Source organism: Protopterus annectens, chromosome 16.part0 (genome assembly GCF_019279795.1).
Source record: "Protopterus annectens isolate FY-2018-M chromosome 16.part0, PAN1.0, whole genome shotgun sequence".
Taxonomy (NCBI): domain Eukaryota; kingdom Metazoa; phylum Chordata; order Ceratodontiformes; family Protopteridae; genus Protopterus; species Protopterus annectens.
This window is the reverse complement of record NC_056750.1, coordinates 433,559,792-433,583,482: the sequence shown is the minus strand read 5'-3', so window position 1 is coordinate 433,583,482 and position 23,691 is coordinate 433,559,792. Positions and strand designations below refer to the sequence as shown.

At 42.2% G+C, this 23,691-nt stretch overlaps 1 protein-coding gene across 1 annotated transcript in view; it reads right to left on the bottom strand.

Moving 5' to 3' along the window:
- NEK6 (NIMA related kinase 6) overlaps window positions 1-23,691 on the bottom strand; it is a 3,457,780-nt gene that overhangs the window by 996,659 nt on the left and 2,437,430 nt on the right. The window contains exon 6 of the mRNA XM_044058651.1: window positions 21,488-21,598. Coding sequence (XP_043914586.1) covers window positions 21,488-21,598 — 111 coding nt within the window. The remainder of the gene's footprint in view (window positions 1-21,487; window positions 21,599-23,691) is intronic.

Below are 23,691 nucleotides of genomic sequence, written 5' to 3'. Positions count from 1 at the left end.
GGGATTGTGTTAAAAGCCTTTGCCAGTCAAGGTATGCTGTGTGCACAGATCTGCCCTCACCAATGGCCCTGGTCACACTTTCAAAGAAATCCACCAGATTTTACAGGCAGGATCTGCCCTTCACGAAGCCAAATTGTGTAGGTTCCAGGATTTGGAGGTCACCTATGTCTTTATTTATGTGGTCCATACTAATACATTCCATGGCCTTACAGATGAGGCTGGTTAGGATTCTTCTTCTATCAGCTGCTCCCATTAGGGGTCGCCACAGCAGATCAACTGTTTCTATTTCCTCCTGTCCTCTGCATCTTGCTCTGTCACACCAACCACCTGCATATCCTCTCTCACCACATCCATAAACCTTATCTTAGGTCTTCCTCTTTTCCTGTTACCTAGCAGCTTCATCCTTAGCATCTTTTTCCCAATATACTCTGCATCCCTCCTCAGCACATGTCCAAACCAACGTAATCTTGCCTCTCTGGCTTTGTCTCCAAACCTTACAACCTGGGCTGACCCTATAATATACTTATTCCTAATCCTGTCCATTCTCGTCACACCCAGTGCAAATCTTAACATCTTCAACTCTGCCACGTCAAGCTCTGACTCCTGCCTTTTTGTCAATGCAACTGTCTCCAACCCGTATAACATAGCTGGTCTCACTACGCTCTTGTAGACCTTCCCTTTCACTCTTACTGGTACTCGTCTGTCACAAATTACTCCTGACACTCTTCTCCACCCACTCCATCCTGCCTGTACTCTCTTCTTCACCTCTCTTCCACACTCACCATTACTCTGAACTGTTGATCCCAAGTACTTAAACTCATTCACCTTCGCCACCTCTACTCCCTGCATCCTCACCAATCCTCTATCCTTCCTCTCATTCACACACATATATTCTGTCTTAGTCCTGCTGAACTTCATTCCTCTTTGCTCTAGAGCATACCTCCACCTCTCCAGGGTCTCCTCCACCTGTTCCCTACTCTCACTACAGATCACAATGTCATCTGCAAACATCATAGTCCATGGGGACTCCTGTCTGATCTCGTCTGTCAACCTGTCCATCACCATTGCAAATAAAAAAGGGCTCAGAGCTGAACCTTGATGTAATCCCACCTCCACCTTAAACGCATCTGTCACTCCCACAGCAGACCTCAGCTGTCACACTACCCTCGTACATATCTTGTACCACTCTTACATACTTCTCTGACACTCCTGACTTCCTCATACAATACCACAACTCCTCTCTAAGCACCCTGTCATATGCTTTCTCTAAATCCACAAAGACACAATGCAACTCCTTCTGACCTTCTCTGTACTTCTCCATCAACACTCTCAGAGCAAACATAGCATCTGTAGTGCTCTTTCCTGGCATGAAACCATACTGCTGATCACTAATCATCACCTCCCTTCTTAACCTAGCTTCCACTACTCTTTCCCATAACTTCATGCTGTGACTGATCAGTTTAATCCCTCTGTAGTTACTACAGCTCTGCACATCACCCTTATTCTTACAAATCGGTACCAAAACACTTTTTCTCCATTCCTCAGGCATCCTCTAACTTTCCAAGATTTCATTAAACAATCTAGTTAAAAACTCCACTGCCATTTCACCTAAACACCTCCATGCTTCCACAGGTATGTCATCTGGACCAACAGCCTTTCCGTTCTTCATCCTCTTCATAGCTATCCTTACTTCCTCCTTGCTAATCCACTGCACTTCATGATTCACTATCTGCACATCATCCAACCTTCTCTCCCTCTCATTCTCTTCATTCATCAACCCCTCAAAGTACTCTTTCCATCTGCTCAACATACTCTCCTTGCTTGTGAGTACGTTTCTCTCATTATCCTTTATCACCCTTACCTGCTTAGGTAACCTTACCTGGTTAGGATTATGGCTCTGCAATTCCCTGGGTCTGTTTTTAGGCCATCTTTGTGGAGGGGAATAACTGTAGCTGTTCTCCATTCCACAGGAACAAAGCTTGTGGTTAAGCTATGACTGGAAATGGTACTTAGTGATTATGCTAGTTCATGCTTTAGCCTGTTTAGAAGACAGCCTGGGATGTCATCTGGTCCTACAGAGGCTGTATTCTTTGCCTTGGATAGGGCTTTGAGGACCTGTTCTTCAGATATGTAAGGTGGTGGGGGGTTGGAGGAGGGTTTATTGTAACTTAGGAGGGGTTAAGGGAGTGAAATTTTTGCCAAACCTATCCACTAGCAGGTTCACTATCTCTGTGGGGTCACTGTGTGAGATTCTGTTGACCACTAGTTTTGCACATGCTTGGGTCCTACCCTTTAGGTTACTAACGTAGCTGTAAAAGGCCTTAGGGTTATCCTTGGCAGAATGTGCTAGGTTTCCCTCAAACGAGCTCTTGGAGGATTTGACAAGTTATTTTATTTGCCTGTTAAGGATGAGCAGGGTGCTTTTCCATTGTTGGCTTCTTGTCTTTGTTTTCTTGGACAGCAACTTTTTGTGTTTATTGTAGAGTTTGTTGATGCTGGAAGTCTACCACTGCAGCTTGATTTTACTTAGGGCTCTGACTTTGATTCTATCTAGTACGGCAGTTTATACACTTATGCAAGTGATTGTACAGGCAATTAGTGCAAGCTTCAGCGTAGTTACCACTTTCAGCTTGGGGTGGGGCTTGGAATGCATCTATACCTTCACCTAGGAGGGTATAGTTTGCCTTAGTGACGTTTTTTAGTCAGACTTCACCCTTTGTGAGTTCTGGTGTTAGTGTCAGTTCGAAGGTGACCAACTTCTAATCAGTTTTAACTAATGAGGGTCCAATAAGTTGCAGCAGTGCATCTGTTTGACATGCTGGTGAGGACCACATCTAGAATGTGTGCTCCTCTTGTCGGGGGTATGGACAATTTGCTCCAGGTCATTTGAATTCACAAAGTCAAGGAACTTTTGTGCTAGCGAGTTTGGGCTAGAGTAGGTTTCCCAGTTGATGGTGGGATAATTGAAATCCCCAATAACCAGTGTGCTCGGTAAAATTTGTATTGTCTTCAGTTTGGTTAAGTAGGCTTCATGGGTGTCATCACCCAGGGAGGGGGATCTATAACTAGCTAGGACTTAAATAGAGGTCTTACCCATCGTAACCTGGACCTGGAGTAACTCCATGGGGTTGTCTAGTATAACTAGAGAGTTGTAAAATTTATCTTTAATACAGACTGAAACACCGCCTCCGCTGGTTTTCAGAAGTTCATTTTGCAGTCTAAAGGTGTGTAAGGCATTGTAACCTTGTAGGACTAGAGCAGTCTCTGAGGCCTTAAACCAGGTTTCTGTGACTGCACAGCCATCTACATCTTCTAGTGATAGAAGTGCTTCCAGGGAGTGCAGTTTTTGGTTTAAGCTCCTAGAAGTTACCAGCATGACCCTTATTTTGTTCTGACTGGTTAATTTCACATTGGTAATATTGTTTTCAAGACCTTGCCTAAAAAAGGCACTATGGGGAAGGCAAAAGCCTTTGCCAGCAGCTGAAAGGCTAGGGGTGTCAGATGCAAGCCTTCTCTTGCAAAGCAGTTATGTCTCTAGACCATGGCTTCCCAGGAAGACAGGAACTGGATCAGACTGCCTCCCTGGAAAGGTAAGGAAAAAATAATAAAATGTAGTCCTCTGTTGCAGCCTGAAAGACAAATTGAAACAGTTATTGCCAAAGGAAAATATTTCACCATTTTCAGTGTTCTCATATTTACTCATTTCCACTCAAAATCTGTTATTAGATTAAGTCAAGGGTCTTAATAAAGAGTTATGTACTTATCATAACTTGGCATCAGTGTTATCCTATGTCACTATTCATCACTCTTGGGTCTTGGATCCAACATCGGATCTGTACCAGCAACTTTATAGACAGCTTCCAGGCTCGAGCTCCTCCAACTCCCATGATGGGGGAAGGAGGGAGGTATAGTGATGAATACTGACACAGGACAACATAGATTCCAAGTTATAGTAAGTAGATAACTCTTTATCTCATGTCATCCATGTCACTATTCCTCACTCTTGGGTCAGAGTCCCCAGCTACCCTGAATCCTGGGCGGCCTCATGGAAGGACATGCCGAAGAACTGTGGAGGCAAAGGAAGCCCTACTCCTGGAGATAATGTCAAGCTTGTAGTGACTGAAAAAGGCATGAGAAGACCAGGTGGCTGTCACACAAATGTCATCTATGGAATGACAGGCAAGATAGGCAGCTGACAGTGGAATGAGCTCTGACTGGACGAGGTAAGGATAAGCCTTTGGATGAATAGGCAAAGGAAATACACGTTGAAATCCAACGAGAAACCGTCTGACCCTTCCTGTTAAGAGAGAAAGCCACAAACAGCTGGTCAGACCTGCAGAAATCCGTCGTTCTATCCAAGTAAAATCATAACTGCCTATGCACATCTAGCGTATGCAAGAGATATTCCCCTTTATTAGCAAAATTTGGGAAGAAGACTGACAAATGAATTGACTGGTTTAGATTTGCTTCCATGGCAACCTTAGGCATGAATGAAGGGTTAGTTTGCAGAGCCACTCTGTCTTTATGAAAAACCATGAAAGGCAGTTTGATAGAAACAGCGTGCAATTCTGAAACTCTTTTAGCTGAAGTAGTGGCTACTAGAAAAGCAGTCTTCCATGACAAGAATTTGATATCACATGTGCCAGCAGGCTCAAATGGACTCTGCGTGAGAGACTGCAGCAGAAAGGAAAGGTCACAAGGAGGGGGGAAGGATCCTTGACAGGAGGCCAGAGCAGAAAAACCCCTTTCAAAAATGCCTTAAACAAGCCAGAGGAAAAGGTAGGTTCCTCGCAAAGATGAAAGTTGGAGATAGCTGCCAACTGCACTTTGATAGTAGAGAAGTTAGCACCTGCTTGAAGGAGCGAAGACAAGAACAGCAAGACATCTGCAATGGGAGCCGAAGCAGGATCCAGATTGTGCTGCTTAGCCCAAATAGAGAACCTTTTTCACTTCCTGTAGTAAACCTTTCTAGTGGAAGCCTTCTGACAGGCCAGAATAATGTTCTTGACAGAAGAAGCCAGCCTGGATTGTTTCAAGATTACACGAAGTGGACAAACCATGCCGTTAGACAAAGCATATGGAGGTTGGGAATTGGAAGCGGAGAGGGATGGGAAATCAGATCTGGAATGGGATCTAGTACCCAAGAAGAGTACTTTGAATGAGACCACAGAAGAGGGAAACACACCTGCTGAAGCTAAAAGGCGATGAAGAGGATCAAGGTGGCTTTGAGGCGATGAGCTTTCTGAAGTTCTCTGGGAATGAGAGGTAAAGGAAGATAGGCATAAAGGAGACTCGGAGGCCAACTGTGAACCAGAGCATCTCTAGGGGGATTTCCCATCTTGGGGAATCAGGGCAAAATACCGGCTGCATTTGTGGGTGACAGGGGAAGAAAACAGATTGCAGCTCAGATGACCCCAGCGAAGGAAGACCTCTTCCACCACTGAAGGATTCAAGGACCACTCATGAGGACTCATAATTGCCCTGCTGAGTCTGTCCGCTAGTATGTTGGACTCTTGGAATATGAATTGCAATGAGAAAGCACCCCGAGGCCATTACCCATTCCCACACCCTCATGGCCTTCTGACAAAGCAGATACGAACATATGCCCCCCACTTGTTGATGTACCACATAACAGCCATGTTGCTCATGTGAACTGCAATGGTACCTGGAGGCAAGCAATCCTGAAAGGCTTGCAACATGAGGAGGACCGCCCTCATTCCCAGCACACAGATACGCAGTTTGGTCTCTGCAGCACACCACATGCCTTGGACCATTTTTCCCTGAAAATGCCCCCCCCTCACCCAAACAGGGAAGTGTCCGATGTCACTGTGGCACTGAGGAGAGGAAGAGAGAATGGCCTGCCTGCAAGAAGGTCGGGAGACTGGATCCACCAAAAGGAGATGATGCCTGCATACTGGAGTGAGACAGATTGGGGTTGTAATTGGATGATATAGGGAAGACCACTGAACTGCTACAGTCCACTGCAGAACTCTCATGCAGAACCCACCTAACAGCACCAGATAGAGCAATGCCATGGACCCTAAAGCCCAGAGAATAAGGTGGGCCTGAGGATGAGTTTGATCTATAAGGCATTGGACATGGGTTCTGATGAGATGTTTGCAACAGAGAGTTAGAGCTGCAATCTCTGACAGAGTGTCCAACTGGATACCGATGAATTCCAAATTTTGGGATGGAATCAAGTTTGACTTAAGGAGATTCACTGTAATCCTTAACTGGTGGAATAGATGGAGTAGGTACTGAGAGGCAGTGACCCGATGATGCTTTGTGGGAGCCATGAGGAGCCAATAGTCGAGGTATGGAAACACCTGAAATCCCTGCAGTCTCAGGTGAGCTGCGATCACTGCCATGCACTTTGTGAATACCCACAGGGCTGTGGGGAGGCCAAAGGGCAGGGTTCTGAACTGGCAGTGATCGGCCTCTACTTGAAAGTGGTGATGTCTCCTGGAGGGCCTGTCTATTTTTATGTGATAGTACTCATCCTGGAGATCCATGGAGCACATGCAATCATCCTTGTGCAACAGGGGCACTATGGACTGGACAGTGACCATACAGAACTTGGACTTCTTCACAGAGGGACTGAGACTGCTGAGGTCCAAGACTGGACGCAGGTCCCTCGTCTTCTTTGGCACCAAAAAGAAGCGAGAGTAAGTTCCGGATTCTCATTGTCCTGAGGGGACATCTTGGATGGATGTCTATTGAAGTAGCTCGAGCACTTCTTCCTGAGCTAGTTCCCTCTGATGGAGTGGAGCATCGGGGAGGTATCTCCAAACTGGAGGAGGTGACTGGGAAAAGAGAATAGAGTAACCCCTGGAAAAGATGTTTAGCACCCAACAATCTTTTGTAATACTTGCCCAGGCCAAAGGGTGCAGAGACAAATGACCACTGACTGCCTCCAGGGCAGGACAGTCGGGTAGCTCTTCAGGAGTGCTTTTGGGGCTTCTCAGAGAAGGGTTCCCTGGAGCTCTGATTTTGCGGACCTCCTCTGCCCCTGGGGCAGCATCTGCTGCTGAACCCTCTCCCCTCGACCTCTATAGCAGGGCTCATCCTGAACGTCTGGAAAGGAAGATTGCGACTTGCAAAACCACATCTTTCTAGCCCTTCACTGCATCTTGGATAAGGAGCACTGAGGGGTGGAAAATCTGTTTCCAACAGCTGACAAGGTCTTGCCTTCATGCTCACTGCGAGTAAGTGACTCTTTGACTGAAAAGCCAAACAGGATAGAACCATCGAAGGGAGCATGTGTGAAAGATGCTTTAAAGGGCTCTGCAAATCAGCAAAGGTGCAGCCAGGTGTGACACCGAATAGCGATGCCTGTGCCGGCCACTCGAGAGGCACCTTCTGTAGCATTGGCAATCAGCCTCATCGATGAATTAGCCAGGGAAGAAAGTGTGGATAGTTTGAAGGACTCCTTACTTAGCTCCCCAGCAGGCAGTACCTCAGAAAGGGATATGGTAAGCTCTTGACAAAGTCCTTTTGTAGCTGGGTGAAATGTGCCAGGTAGTTGAGTGCGTGCAGACCAAATGTAGCTGAGGTGAAAACCCGCTTTCCATGCCTATCAGTTGCCTGACACTCACGGTTGGGGGGACAGACAGACGTGCTGTGTTCCACCAGCTCTTTCTTAGTGGCAGCAGCTACCACGATTGCATCGACTCGAACTCCTTTAGACCGAAACTGCTTGTCAGAAGGAGGACTGAGGAATCAGTCAGCGCATTTAGGAACAGGCTTCACAGAATCCGACTCCTTCCACCCCCTGCTGGCGATAAAGTCTACAAGTTCATTAGCGGGGGGGGGGGGGGGGCAGGAGTTAGATGGTCTCATCCTGAAAGCCTTCAGAAAGATGGACTCCTCGGAGGACAGGGGTAGGGAAGACCAACTGCCCTTAAGCTTAAGGATTTCCAAGAAGTCCCTGAAGGAGATATCCCTGGGCGGAGATCTGGGGGACCCATCCCCTTCATCGAGGTCTGTATCCTGGGTGAAAGACTCAACAGGGGAGTCCAGGTGTCTCCTCTTGCACGATCGCTTCTGAGGAACCTCCTCCTGGGGTGGCAGAGGGGAGGATTCAGAAAAGAGGGGGACCCCAAGTGGGCCAACTCCCACATGAAGTCTAGATTGAGAGGGTTGACCTGGGACAGGATGAGTGAGGTCTGCTCGGAGGTGCTTGGATGGTCCTTGGAAAGCCGAGGAGGAAACTCTCTGGGAGGAAAAGGTCCTCTCTATGACTTGGAATGCCAAAGTCTGGATGATGCCCCATCCGTACTCCCAGCAGAAAAGTTCACCTGGGGAGAAGGATAACAGCAGGTCAGCACCTCCTGGTCTCCGATTAGTACTGGCCCCAAGCTGTCAAGGGCTGAAGCGTCAAGGGGAAGTGACCAGTCTAAAAAAACAGATCCTGAACCCCCGCCCAAGGAGTCTGGGGCAACCGCTTGGGCCTGAGACTCCGCCTGCCCAGTGGGGAGGCTGAGAAGTAGTAGTAGTTAGGAACTCAGACAGTGTAGGAATGGAAAGGTCCCCAGGGACCCCCCTGTTTCCCCCCTGTGCAATCCAGGACCTGAAAGTCCAAAACTAACTTTGTCTGAAGAGGAGACGCCAATGAAGGGGAAGGTGATGGACCCCTGGCCAGATGAGCAGGAGAAGCGAGAAACCCCAACTCAATCTGAGCTTTGAGAAAGGACCGTATCATCCTGTCCATATTGGAAGGGAGCAAACTGCTAGAGGATCTAGAGGAGTCTGATAAGCCACTTGGCTTTAAAAGGTGCTCCTCGTGCGGTCGGAAGATGCTTGTCTTCGATTCGCACAAGGAGTGTCTTTACTGTTTCGAGTGCCAACCACCTGGAGGTTGAATGCGACATTTGTGCCACATTCAACCCCAGGGCTTCGGCTGAGTGCCAAAACAAACTCCTTTTAAAAGGGTTGGCTCAGGTGGGTCCATTGGCTCAGTCCCCTGCCACATCTGGACCATCCATCTGAGCACAAAAGGAAGGCCCCCTCGCTCATCAGGTCTTCCTCTTCAAAAAAGACAAGGCTGTTGGATCCTTGTGCCTCGGATCCGACTCCAGTCTCGCCCCAGTTGGATCCGATGACCTCGGGTCCTAGGCCCCGTGACGGCCTTCCTTTTGTGCTCAGAGGGTCCAGACTTGGCAGAGGACTGAGCCGAGGCCCCCCCCCCCCGAGCCAACCCTTAAAAGGAGTTTGTTTTGGTGCTCGACCAATGCTCTGGGGTTGAATGCGGCACAAATGTCACATTCAACCTCCAAGTGGTTGGCACCCAAACAATAAAGACACTCCTCGTGCAAATCAGAGACAGGCATCTTCCGGATGCATGAAGCACACCTTTTAAAGCCAACTGGCTTATCAGACATGGCAGAACAACCTGCAGCCAAAGGGACATCCAAAAACAGAGCCAATAAAACAAGCACGAGTCAGAACTGGAAAAGAAACTGACAGATCAATACACACAAGCACTAACCAACTAAGAAACTATTTACTATTCAAACAGCAGCAACAGCGAGAAATAACAGCCACTATAAAAAGGGTGCCAAAACACACAGAGTAACAAATTAAACAACAAACTGGAGGGGAGGACTAAAAATAACACTACTAAGAGCTACACAGCACAATAATAAGAAACATACTAATTTATAAGAAAAATCCTGACAAAAAGTTTAGAAATAAAGCTACTTATCCCACACAGGAAACGAGCCAAGAATAAGCATCTGAAGCTTTTGTCTTTGGAACACTGGAAAAAGTTTCACTCACAAAGTCTATCCGTTTGCTTTATTATCAGATAAATGAGAAGCAGAGTCTCCTTCTGCTTGATGACTTATGTTTTGTTGGACAAACTTTTGCATTTCCTCGTTAGCCTGTTCTGCATCAAAAAATTACTTTGATCCTCCAGGAAAAAAAATTCTGAAGACAGTTAGATAAAGCAGCTTGAAACTCACACCTGCCTCTTCACATTCCTTGATTACTGGAATAAATTTGGTTCTCTTCTGCCTGGTGTACAGTGAATAATCATTTTCCATAAACACTCTACTGTCTCTAACATTTTGCCCTTTTGCCACAATTTTGTCAAGATCAACTCTTCCTGCTGGCAAGTTTGTATCTTTGCTGATAAAGGTCTTGGCTGCTTTCTCATGGCCATATTTGGGAGCATACACATGGTGTGCCCTTTCAGATAATAGTTCCTGTTGTGAAATACAGTTGCTTATTTATTCAGCAAAACTGTATTGCACCCCCCCCCCCCCGGTCAGAATGTGCAGAAGTCAGTGTGGCATGTGGGACACCAAACGGCCGCCATGTCATATGCAAATGACGCATGAGACTGTCGTGCAGATTTGACAGTGACATCATACATATATTCGTTGTTGATTGACACATATGAAAATCACCCCTGTACATGTGATTTGTGAATGCTCCTGAGATTGAGAGGTTCCAGAGCTAAATGAATGAAATGCTGCAGGTGTTAAATGTATGTTCTAAGACATTTCCCTTTGCCTTAGGGCAATGAATCTTTTTAAAAGAAGGTGTAGTGAAGGTGCACTTTTAAAAACACATTGTTTTCACCAGGATGTTTCCTGTTAAAGTAGCATTTCACATCTTACAGATGAAAAGCATGTATCCTGCCCAGTGAAATGCAGGTTGGTCTTAGCACATGGCACACAAGGGAAAACTGTAAGCGTAACCCTAGTGAAGGACTGTGTTAGGTATTAGAAAATATGCACTTCACATTCTTGTCTGTTTTTTTATAATATTTTATTAAACAGTGTTCATCATAACAATGCTTGTCCAGTGCCTCATTTCTGCTCGTATTTTAAGGAGTTTTCATGCGTCTACTTAAATGACAACAACTGTACATTTATTTCTATACTAAGTAAATTTACAGTTATAGTGCTGTTAAAAATTTTTACTGTTATACAAGTTGTTTCGATAGACAAAGCAGTTAGAGGTGTACATTTCTTTCAATTGTAAGTATACAGTTACAGTGCTATTGCTTCAGTAGTAGTGTGTAGTATTTATTTATTGAATTATTTACAATTACTTTTAAGAACTGACTTTAAAAAGCAATGTTTACTTCAATATTTTGTTATTTAGTTCAATATGTATTTCCCTGAGCTACTTCACCGAATACCAGATGAATATTCATAATGACTTTTCCATGAATATTCTGTAATATTTGTACCCATCACCGGATGTTGCGTGGTGGGTGGGCCTTGCTACTGCACATCCTGGGGGGTATTAGGATACAATTATGCCATTTATTCCTTCTAATTTCTCTGGTACAGCAGAAAATATCAGATTTTCCCTACATGCTTTATCCTTTAATTCTCACTTTTTGAAATCTCTCTTCTTGAGCAGTCTCATATTCAGACAACCTTTTCTTTGTTTCAATCTCTGAGTTTACAGTTTTATCAGCTCATCTGAATATCTATTTAAAGCTTCTTCTATTTTTCCTAGCCTTTTGTTATTTGAGTTGATATACTTCTTCAGTGTTTTGTTTATTTTAATCAGCTTTGAGCACACTTATTTTATCCTCTATACTATTGGAAGCCATGTCTTGCACTAAAGCTGGAGCTTGAACTGCATGATTCTTCCCAGGCAGTGTTTTCTTTTCAACTTTCCTAGCTGATTTTCTTTCAGGCTCTCTTAGTTTCTTTTTTGCAGATATCCAAGCAGTGTACTTACTAGCCAGTGACTGAATATTATTTAAGCTGACAATATCTCTGGTTGCTGTTTTTCAGTTTCTGTTTTCACACTGGGAGAGCTGAAGTTAAGCTACTGATCAGTGTGCAGCCATCTTGAAAGTCCCCATCCAAACCACTGTTGTGAAAAAAGTACAATTGTGTAAATTGCACTTACCATAACAGTAAATGTTATAATTCCTCACTACTGCAGTAGCCTTTAGGCTATATAGGTTACGTCCTGCCAGGGCACAACTTCCAAAAGCTTTCCTTCCCTCCCACAACTTCACTCTAGCTGCTGAATGGACAGCCCTGTGGACCCTGTGGATGGAAAATCAACAGAGTGAAGATTCTTCAGGACTTTCTTGCCAAAAGTAAGGAGGAGCATACTCCTCATGAACCAGCTGTGTAATCACAAACAACTGTATTTTCAACAAGTAACTATATACAAAAGTGTGTGTGTGTGTGTGGGGGGGGGGGGTGCAACTACTGCAGCAGTGTGGAATTTGATATTTATTACTATGGGTAAGTGCAACTTATATAACTGTACTTGGTTCATCATTTCCACTGCTGCAGTTTGTAATGTCTTGAAAGGTATATAAAGAGGACCATGAAGTTGCCTCTAGAATCGTCTACAATTCACACTTTTCTAATATGCCTTGAAGAAACAATGTTCTAGTAGAACTTATTCTACCTGGAACTTGTTTACCATGGTGGGAATAACAAAAGGTAATAGCTGAGGACAGCCATCTGGAAAATATCTATTTCTTTGTCCTAACATAAGAAACAAACAGTTGATCAACTTTTCTAAAGGATGAAGCTCTGGCAAGATAGTGCCCGAGCTGCCTATGCACACCCAGAATATGTAAAATCCTTTCTCCCTGGTTGGAATATTTGGTTAGAACACTGGGAAACTAGTGGACAGATTCAAAGTGAACTAACTGTGGTGCAACCTTGGGCATGAATCAGGGATTTGTTCTTAATCAGACCCTTTCTCTAAGGAAGACAAGATAAGGTTCACTCATCATGACAGTTTGCAACTCGGATACTCTTCTTGCATGTCAGAGCAATGGAAAGAACAGTTTTCCATGTAATGAACATTAAATCTGCTTGATGGGCAGGTTCAAATGCAGACATGGTTTACTTTTTCAGCACAAAGTTAAGATCCCAGGAAAGAGAAACCTGTTTATGAGGGGTCTCGGGTACAAAACTGCCATAAGAAACTGTTTCACTTAAAAACAAAAAAGTGGAGGATCCATGGGCAGACACGCTGAAATGAATGCAAGATGCACCTTGACAGAGGAGTAAGAGAGGCTAGATAACGGTAAATCACACAAGTATTTGAGAACCAGTTGTACATAATCCATGACAGAGCCTTGGTTACTGGTTAGGCACAGACTAGAAAACCTTTTCCACATGCCAATATAAGATTTCCTAGTAGGAAGTTTTCGTGCCTCCTTTATTACCTTATGTAAGTCCTCTGGAAAAAGGTGCCTAAAAGGAATTAGAATTAAATACTCCAGGAAGTCAGCAGAATATAGTTGAGACTGGAATGTATAACTCTCCTCCAGCTTTGTGTGAATAGGTCCGGTTTGTGAGGAAGCTTGTGGTAATTGCCCTAGGCCAAGACCATAAGAAGGGAGAACCTATGCTGCCTGAGCCAAAACAGAATCTTCAAAGTTACACTGTCACTGCATATCAGTGGAAAGGGTACAAATGCATAAAAGATCATTCTTGTCAATGGGAATGAAAATACATCTGTTTTCCAGACTTGCTTGCAAGAACCCCTGGAGCAAAATTTCTTCAGTAGTCTGTTTTGAAAGGAGGCAAACAGATCTGCTTGAGGTGTTCCTCGCAAATGGATCAACTTCTGGAAGATCCCGTCATTAAACTTCGATTCATGAGGGTCTGTCCTGTTCCTGCTCAGTGTGTCTTCCACAATGTTTTGCACTGATGAAATGTAAGATTCTCTGAGGGTTAAAGAGTGCAAAAAAACTTCTTCCCAAGCCATCCTAGCCAGCCTGCACAGAGGGTACAACCTGGTGCCCCCTAGCTTATGTAGAACATCACTGTTGCGTTATCTGTAATAATCTGAAAAGGTCTTGGGAAACACTGATGATAAACAGATTTTAAGGCACACATCGCAGCCCATATCTCTGACATTGATGTGTTTTGGTCTGTCTGAGGAATTCCACAAGCCTTGCACCTTTACCCCCCATAGAAAACCTGGATTTGCTTGTACCTGTAGTCTGCACCAATGCAATTCCTTTTTTACAAAGCTCAAGATTGATAGTTGAAATTCCAGAAGATGCAAATGCTAGGAACATGTTTTTTTACAAAGCAATGAATCTTTCTCATGTGCAACCTGGCAATAAGAATCATGAAAATCATAGGGCCCTGAATCCCAGGATCCTGAGATACTCTCTGGCTGATGTTTTAGACTGATTTGAGAAGATCAGGAAGGTTTCCAGATAATAATCACCATTTTCCTGTGTTACAAGAGCATGCAGGGTGTCTATAAGTCAATCTAGAAAGATAATCTTGGGTGACGGGGTCAAGGAGGACTTCTGAACTTTTAAATGGAACACCAGACTGGGCAGAAGAGAAGAAACCCATTATAATGGCTTACCTCTTGATGTCTAGGAAAATATTCTGCAAAGATGAGTAACTTGTCTAAATAAAGAAATATGTGAATGACACTCAGCCTGCAATGACCTATGACTGGAGCTAGACATTTTGTAAACACCCATTCAACTGTAGATAACCTAAGGGGTAATGCTGAGAACTGATAATGTGACCCAGACACAGAAAATCTGAGAAATTTCCTAAATCCTTCGGCTATGGGAATGTGATAGCGCGCATCATTTAGATCTAATGTTACCATAAAACTTTCTTGTGTAATGAGAAGCAACAGATTCTGAAGGGTCTAGACCTGGTCTCCAAGAAGACTTGTTCTTTGGTACCAGAAACATTATGGAATACAAGTCTTTGCTCTGTTGACTTAATGACACCAGATCTATGGCTCATAGGTTAAGTAAATGATGAAAAAAAAGTGGAAAAACTCTTCTTTAGTTTGGAGGGTGGAGAACTCCTCTCTAAGGAGGTACTAACAGTGTGACATGTATCCCTCTTGAACCACTTATAACATCTAAGAATCTGGAACAATCTGTTGCCAAAGGGGTTTCTGGGGCAGATTTAGAGAGATAGGGGCAGGAGTGATGGGGTAAAAGGGAGAATGCTGGTATAGTCATTCTGTAGTAACAGACTACAGCTTTTTGGTAAAAAGATATTTGTTTCTTGTCATTCCTCTCCTTTTATCTTTTTTGGTTCCCTGTTTGGCTTGAGAAGCCACAGATTGTTTGTTCTGTTTTGCATATGGTAAAGACAATGTGGGAAATTTGTAAAGAGAGGCCTGAAAAATCTTAGAAAGTTTCTGTACTAATTTCCTTCACTCATTAAATATTTTGAGGACCTGAGTAGCAGATCTGCCAAAGAAAGCCTCCTTACCTAAAGTTGAATTTAAAACTTGAGACTTTACCTCATCAGAAAACATCTGATTATCTACCCAGGCATATCTCCTCTACTGCAGCAGTAGCAGTGGCCCTAGCGGCAACATCTACACAATCATTTACACTCCTTAAGGCATGTTTTGATATTTGAGAAATGTTAGAAACAATGGAATTTAGATTGGTACTACCTTCAGGTGGAAGTGCAGCAAATAAATCTCTCAAACTGTCTGTACAAAACAGAACAAACTTCCATTAATAAGTCTGACAGTTAAGTCTATACTCCAAAGTGCAAAAAGAAAATATTTTCTTACCAAATCTATCCAATACCAATCCTTCTTTGTCCACAGGAGAAGGACTGGAGGACACCAAGAGCCTGTTCTCAGCTGGCAAAGATGTGGATACGGCCTCACAGTCAGACCTAAAGTGGGAAAACAAATACCTGCTAGTTTGAGAAACTGAATGAATAGATTATAAAGCATATCTGTGTTTTTGAGAAATAAAGTTCAGAGTCAGGATTGTTGCAGGCAGCACTGAATACATCCTCTAGGGCTGGCATTAATAGAGAAATGGGCATGGAATGGGGCATATCTACTTGTAACATGTCATAATATCTCCTCAATCCAGGGGGAACACCCATTTGTTCCCATAAAAAACTACTTCACCCTGGCTATTATCTCAGGAAAATTCCTTCAAAATGAGGTTATGAGGACCAGGTTTCCTCTGAATCAGAAATATGGGCTTGGGAACTGCAGGAATGTGTCTGCTGACCTCTTTTTCAGATAAAGGATTTCTGAGAACCAGGATTAATAGCCTGTAATAACTTCTTAGTTTCTTCTTCTTCTTCTTTCGGCTTTTTCCCGGTTAGGGGTCACCACAGTGGATCACCTGTCCACTCATGATTGGCAGTGGAGTTTTACAGTGTCGAGTTGCCAGCCCGGCACCCAACTTTCCACAGAAGGCACACACAAGCACACACTCACACCTAGGGTCAATTTAGAGTGTCCAATCCACCTACAGCATGTCTTTGGGATGTGGGAGGAAACCGGAGCACCTGAAGGAAACCCATGCAACCACAGAGAGGACATGCAGACTCTGCACAGAAGGCACCCCAGCCGAGAATCGAACCAGAGAACCTCTTGCTTTGAGGCGGAAATGCTAACCGCTGCACCACCGTGGCCGCCCTAATAACTTCTTAGCTAACGTAAGGAAATCATCTTTTCTAACAGACGCCATGTCTTCAGATAAAGAATGTTCAGCCTTTTGTTTTATTTCTTTACAAGTATAGCTGATGGCCAACTCGGAAAAGGTACTTCTGCTACATAAAGTGGTCTCCTGCTTCATCAAGAGGTCTCTTTCCCCAGCTATATCTTCTGGGGTGTTTCCCTGACCAAGAAGAGAAGTTTGTCCCATGTCTAGATCAGACAATGGTATTGCTTAAGAAATTATGCTTGACCTCCAAGTTCATAGTGGTTGAAAGGACTACACCAGGGAGATAAGTGAGTGGTCTGAAGAATTACTAATGACTACTGCAGTCATCTATCATCAGCTGATGCACTGACTGAACCCTGACAACTATGGAACTGTCCACAGTGAACACAAGCACTAACATGTCCCATAAAAGTTCCTGCCACATAAAACACTTCCCAACAACTAAAATTTTGCATAAAATGCACAAAGTTTACGCAAGCATTTCTAAGAAAATTAGATCCCAAAATAGCTTAACGCTAAAAACAGTGGATCCTGACAGGACACTTTTGACCGTGTTTCTTAAAGCACAAATACCACTAAAAAGCTTTATTAAAATAAACAGCATTTTTTTAGGGCACTAGTCTCTGTAGAAAGATTCCTCACTGAGGACCTGCCAGAATTGAAGCTGAGGGATGGATACTGCTACTGTAAAGCCTCTGAGCTGCTTCTTCATAAGGAAACAAGAAAATACTGACGAATTTTCTCTCTGACTACTGATTTTCCCTCAGAAGGACTGTTCAATCAGCAGTTAGAGTGAAGGTGTGGGAGGGAGCCAGTAGGAATTATGAAAACATCATGCCAAAACTGCCACAGAAAAAGTTTGCTAGATCTGTCAGGCTTTCTTCCACTGCCTGATAGCATTTCTTACAGATTAGATCAGAGATTAAACAGAAAAGTCTGAAAAACAAATACTATAAAGTTTAAATGGAAAATGTAACATTGAAAAAAGAGTTAAAATACAGCCATGTACATTCAGTGTTACGCAGCTACAAGTATACTTAGAAAGGCTACCATACTATTCAAACACTGACAAACTGTTAGTACAACCATAATGGGTGCATAATACAGACTGCAGAAAAAAACAATTCATGTCATTTTATGGGTAATTAACAGAGGCATCAATAACACTTTATGCTAATTACAGCATCCTGAGAATCCTGTAAAAAAATAAGTGCCTTTCTACTCAATGCCAGCATTAGCAATGCCAGAGGTATGTACCACTTGAATGAATCTGTGGAAACTACAAACCTGGCTCTTATTAAATGTGGAAATTCCCATCTGTCTATCCCTTCACATCAACTCTTGTAGAAGAGAATGTTTAACAGCTATTGCAATGGCAATCTCAAGTCATCTCAAACTCTATGCAAAAATGTGTTTACAAGGTACACACAAACGTACTAATACTCAACTTACTGCCAAAGAGTGACAGAATAGCAAATTCCTTCAACACTACTAAAATACTTCTTACTGAAGGTTAAACTGTGTTGACCCAAAAGCTATCTCCAAAAAGAATATGGATGGAACACTTTATTTCTATTCTATCCACTCCTCACTTGCAGACCTCGGACATTTTTTTTAGTTTAGCATAAAGTGCTATTTTAGCTTTATATGCTGCAGATAACCATCCCTTTTCAACACAAAATTCCACAAACAGATATGGACAAACTGATACAACAATGACAGGTCCAACAAAGATGGACATACTACATCTCCCAATACTACAATGGCAAATCATGCCACTTAAAGTCATAAATACCCAGAGGACTCATGAATATTCAATCACAACTGAGTGAATACATTACACTTATTATTATCACACAAATGGCTGAACATAGAATCCTAATGCAATGAAACAATACATGTGAAAACAGTGACTACACATTTGTTGAAATTTCATGACATCACCATAATACTTCATCAAACACAGCATAAAGGTACATCAGAAATGCCAACAGCTGTATACCTTAAAAAAATCCCACCACAAACAACTGTAAAACCCCCCTAGCTGTTGCACCTAAGCAGTACCTATAAATGAAACAGCAAATCATTAAGTAGAAATTGTCACACAATCAAACTCTACAGTGAAATAAAATATCTACAAAACGTTGCCCCATTTGCAACACTTACAAAATAACTGCAATGCTATCCGCGGTGATGCAGCAGTAGTGTTGTTGCCTCACAGCAAGAGGTTCTCCCGTTCGATTCTCGGCTGGATTGCGGGAGTGCCTTCTGTGTGGAGTCTGCATGTCCTCCCAGTGGTTGGGTGGGCGTTCAAAAGATATGCGTAAATGGGCATGCCTTCATTGAAGGTTGGACGTCGAGCTGGCACCTCGACGTTCGTGAAAATCTACTGCCAATCATTAGCGGACCGGAGTTCTGCTGTGGCGACCCCTAACCGGGAAAAGCAGAAAGACACGCAACAACAACAAAATAACTGCAATGCTGCATAACTAAGGGACAACTCCACCTAACTCCATGGTGTAAAGGGAAGGTTTCCCAATTATGATCCTGGCAAGCAGGTTTGAATAGTTGGCCAGTACTGGAATAGTCAGGTGGGGGGGGTGTACACAGTTTGGGATGGGGTTCATGAACAGGTATGATAATTTCTGCCTTATACCAGGGAGCATTGCTGCTTTCTGAGAATGCCCTTATGGAAGTGGGGCCATCCAGTGTGGTCAGTCTACTGCATAGTCCTCTGTAACCTTATCCATGCATGAAAAGACGCTGTAGGGAAACAAACACAGAGATTATCGAACTATAGCTGTTGGCTGTCTGAATGACGCTCCATCTTTGCCAACCCCTGCCCAAGTGATGGGGAGCAAATAGCCAAATGTTAAAGAAAGGGATGGACGACAAGTAGGAAGCAGGTGTTAAATTAGAGAAAAAATAAGGGGCCACTTAAAGAAGTGCTCAATAAAATAACCATAACTTAAATAGTAGAAAACACTTGGAAAACATTAAGGGCACATTAGATTTTGTTCCTTCCTGAAATAACAACTATTTGGACAGAAAACATTCATAACAAACATTTAAATGTATATTTCTGGTCAAACAAAATCAAAAACACATCAGACAAGGAAAGCATTGATGAGGGGACCTCTACCACCCATCTTATATATAATTCAACTCCACAGCTGCACATTACACAACACAAGTAAAATCACCATTTAAGTTGCAAATTCAAAAAAACTAGGATGAAAAAAATCAGCTGTTGACTAAATATAACATGATAGCTTAGGTATGATTAAACTTTCATTTTACACATGACTCTCATTATTATCTGCACATCAAAACATGTTGAACACGGTATTTCATTTTCAGACAATAAACTCCAAATTAACTAAATCCTGCAAACTTGTTTTTTTAGCCTTTATCAACATATATACTGTATTGAGTTGAGCAAGTTACTTTAATCAGACTAAAGCTCAAAGCTTGGAAAAAGGCAGTTGTTTCTAGCAGACACACACACACAGTTAGCAACAATGAGTCACGTTTAGTGCAGTTTTTAGCATTACATCTACCATGTATGCAAGACTTCAAAGTAACTAACTGAAATGACTATGTTAGGAACAAGTACTACAACCAGTAAAGTCAACACTAAGAAATACAAAGTAAAAAAAAAAAAAAAAACGCATTTCTGCAGGGCATAAAACTACCCAGGACCTTCTACCCCTGCCTAAGTTCATCAACTCTTGAGGCTGCTCAGCTTTGTGGGTAAATGGAAAATGTCCTTACCAACAAAGCTCTGAAACTCAAAATGCAAAAGTCACACTAGCTGCCTAAGCAGTACCCAACTAATTTTCCCAAATCCTTTACCTAGAATAGCTAGCTTGATTTAATTTATGTATTCCATGTGTCATTATCACACCTCTCAACTGTTCAGATTTTTGCAGAATGTCCAGATGTGTCTCATATTTTTGGACTGTTCCTCATAAAATTTGTGTTTTTTTTTTTGTAAATCGCTGGGATGATCTGAGAACTGAAGTCACTAAATGATAATATAAATTTGAGTTTCAGACTTCAAATCCTTCAGAAAATGTATGTTATAACAAGCCCTGTTATTCTAGCAACTTTCTAATTTTATAAGAGCAATATTTAATATGTGCCCTTATTTTTGGGCCTGTGCAGCCCCCCCCCCTATTCTGTCAGGCTTTGTGCAGACTTCTTGAATTAAGAGTTTGAAAGCTATGGCCATTATTTTCATGAACCATTCAAGTTTCAACTTCATTGTTACTTGACTGCTTAGCTCCTAGGCACTGTATGTGCACATGCAATAGCAAATATAGACTGGAAAATAAAAACAAATATACAGCTAAAGAAATTATTACAACCCAGAAGACGGAAACACAAGAAATAACTGAAGAAATTTATGCTGTTTATAGAACACAGCAATGTAACTTGTGTTGTCATGTACCCAGATGTAAACAACACATTTAAATAAAATAAACTCTTGCATCATTCAAGAAAATGGTTCAGTCAAAAATAAAACAAACAAAAAAAAAGTGACCAAACACATCCTAGGAAATGATGCTAATGATGATGCTGATGAAATAAACAGCAAGGCAGATGCACAACAAAAAAGTTTTTTAACTTGTGTAGGTAGTTGACTACAAACTGGTGTACATCTGATTACCACATTACCAAAGTTTAAATTGACATTAGAACATACCCTTAAGCATACTTAATCAAAAAAGTACAACTGACCACAACATAATAGTTTAAGGTTAAGATTGTGTATGTGCTGACCTATACTTCATCTAAGTTCTAGAGTGTTTTTAAACATCCCCTCAAACAGATGACTAATAGGGCTCAGAATTCAGACCTGTTCCTTAGGAAATTAAAAGAGCATTTGGGATCTTGAAGCTGCACTGAAAGATGTGTTTCAGATGTGCAGCTTATACACGATACACACTTGGAATGTTAAAAAAGGTTTTTTGAACAAAAATTCAAGCATTAGGTACTTCTACCTCCTCCCTCTGCTTTCTAGTGATAATTGACTCATATGCGCTTCGAAGAAAACATCGTTTTTACCTTAATCATCTGGGAGAGGTCGCCTGCATCTGCTAACTCCAAAACAATATTCAATTCATTGTTTTCAATAAAGGAGTCCAAATACTTAATTACATTTGGGTGGTTCAGTTGCTGCAAAGAAAAAAGAAAAAATGAAAATCTATTAGTGGAAGATGCTTTAATGATGATTATATGTAGTTTCTTATCTGTACAATTCCTGACATTTAGTTTTTTATTTTGCTATCAAGAGCTCCCAGAAGTTGTATGTATCAGAAATTATTCATACACTACAAAACTGCTGAAAAACTGATAACAATAAGGAACAAAGACTAATTTATTTCTCTAAGTCTATTTCTTGGTATACTTACTACAAGGATTAACAGATGTGCTTTTCATCAGAATTAAGAGTTTCCTCTACAAAGACTTGTTTATTTTAATTTGTGATACCCAAGAACTGGATAAAGAGAAGACATTAGTGCATCTCAGACAGGAATCAATAAAAAAGAAAGACAGAAAAAAAGAAAAGAAATCTCACAATGCAGTCAGCTCTAATAAGCAAAGGGTACACTGCAAGTAAATACAGGTCTATATTAGAACATCGAAGTTTCAAAATTTCGAATGTTCTACTATCGAACCTTATTCAGCGAAAGCTGAAAATATCGAAGCAACAGAAAAACAAATTTTTTCCAAGGGAAAGAATTTGGTTGTCCGTTTCTGTTGCTTCGGTATTTTCAGCGCAGTGGTGGAAAGTTACAGGTTGGGTTCAGGTAAGTGTGCCATTGAGTGCAGGTTAGGTTAGTTAGGGTGCAGGTTAGGTATGTGTGCGAATGTGTGGATGTGAGGGTTAGGGCGGGTTAGGTGAGTTAAGGTTAGGGCGTGGGTTAGGTATGTGTGCGATTGTGTGGACGTGAGGGTTAGGGCAGGTTAGGTGAGTTAGGGTTAGGGTGTGGGTCAGGTAAGTGTGCGATTATGTGGACGTGAGGGTTAGGGTGGGGTAGGTGAGTTAGGGTTAGGGCGAGGGTGAGGTGAGTGTGCGATAGTGACGGACCTTAGGGTTAGGGTTTGGGTTAAGGTAAGTGGATAGTTAGTGGTGTGTGTACAATTTAGTGTAGGGTTAGGTGTAAGATTTTAGGTGTATGTGTGTGGATTGCTGTTTGCTTGGTGTGCTTGTGTTGTTTGTATGTGTTTTGGAACAGCAAATTTTTTCCCTAGGAAAAAATTTGCTGTTCTGTATGTTCGATGTTTTCAGCTTTCGCTGAATAGGGTTCGATATTAAAATATTCGAAGTTTTGAAACTTCGAAGTTCTAATATAGACCCAGTAAATATGTAACACCATGCTCAAACATGACACAGGAAGGGAAAAAATGTTGCCTTGACCTGGAGTATTTCTATCACCAATTTAAAGATGTTCTTTCTTTAAATACCGACTGCTTCCTGGATGACCAGAGAAGACTGAAAACCCATATGTGAACCGAATCTACAGCAAATAATAAAAAGAACTTGGATCAAAAGCAACAAATACATACATCTGAACAACAGAGGACCGGATTGCTGGTAATGAATGGTTTCTTGAGCAAAAACAGAACTAGGAAAGACCTACAAAAGTATAGACTTATTAAGCCCAATATTATTTCAGTGAAGGATATAGAAATGATTTTACTGGGAAGGCTGTTGCAGTTCCTGAATGATAATTCACCTGCAGATAGATAGTAAACAGCATTTCTTTGTGCAACACAGGAATTCTCACTCTAAAGAGATCTAGTTTTATGATGTGGTAACCAATGAAATGGAAAAAAACAAGCCTTGTTTATATAATGTAAGGCCTCTTGCAGCATATATCTAAAAAAAATTAAAAGGTACAACCAAAATAGTGAAGAGGAATGTCTCTCACTGACTAGAACTGGTGCTGTTGTGAAAGATATACAGGCCAGTAAGGAGAAAGTCATGGTCAGCTGCTTATCAGGAGCTAGACTCCATCACATTACACAAGCACTCAGGTCACTGGACCACAAGTACCAATATGACTCAGTCACAGTCCATGTGGGAGTAAATGAACAGAGATGTACCTCCCCCTAGACTATATGAAGAGAGGCATCATGGAGCTCTCGGAATATGTGTTTCAGGCTGGTATGAGCCTAGCACTGAGCACCATTTTATCTTCTCCAAGGATGATGCCACAATACGAACAAAAGATGATTGACTAATAATTAGCTTAGTTTCTGGT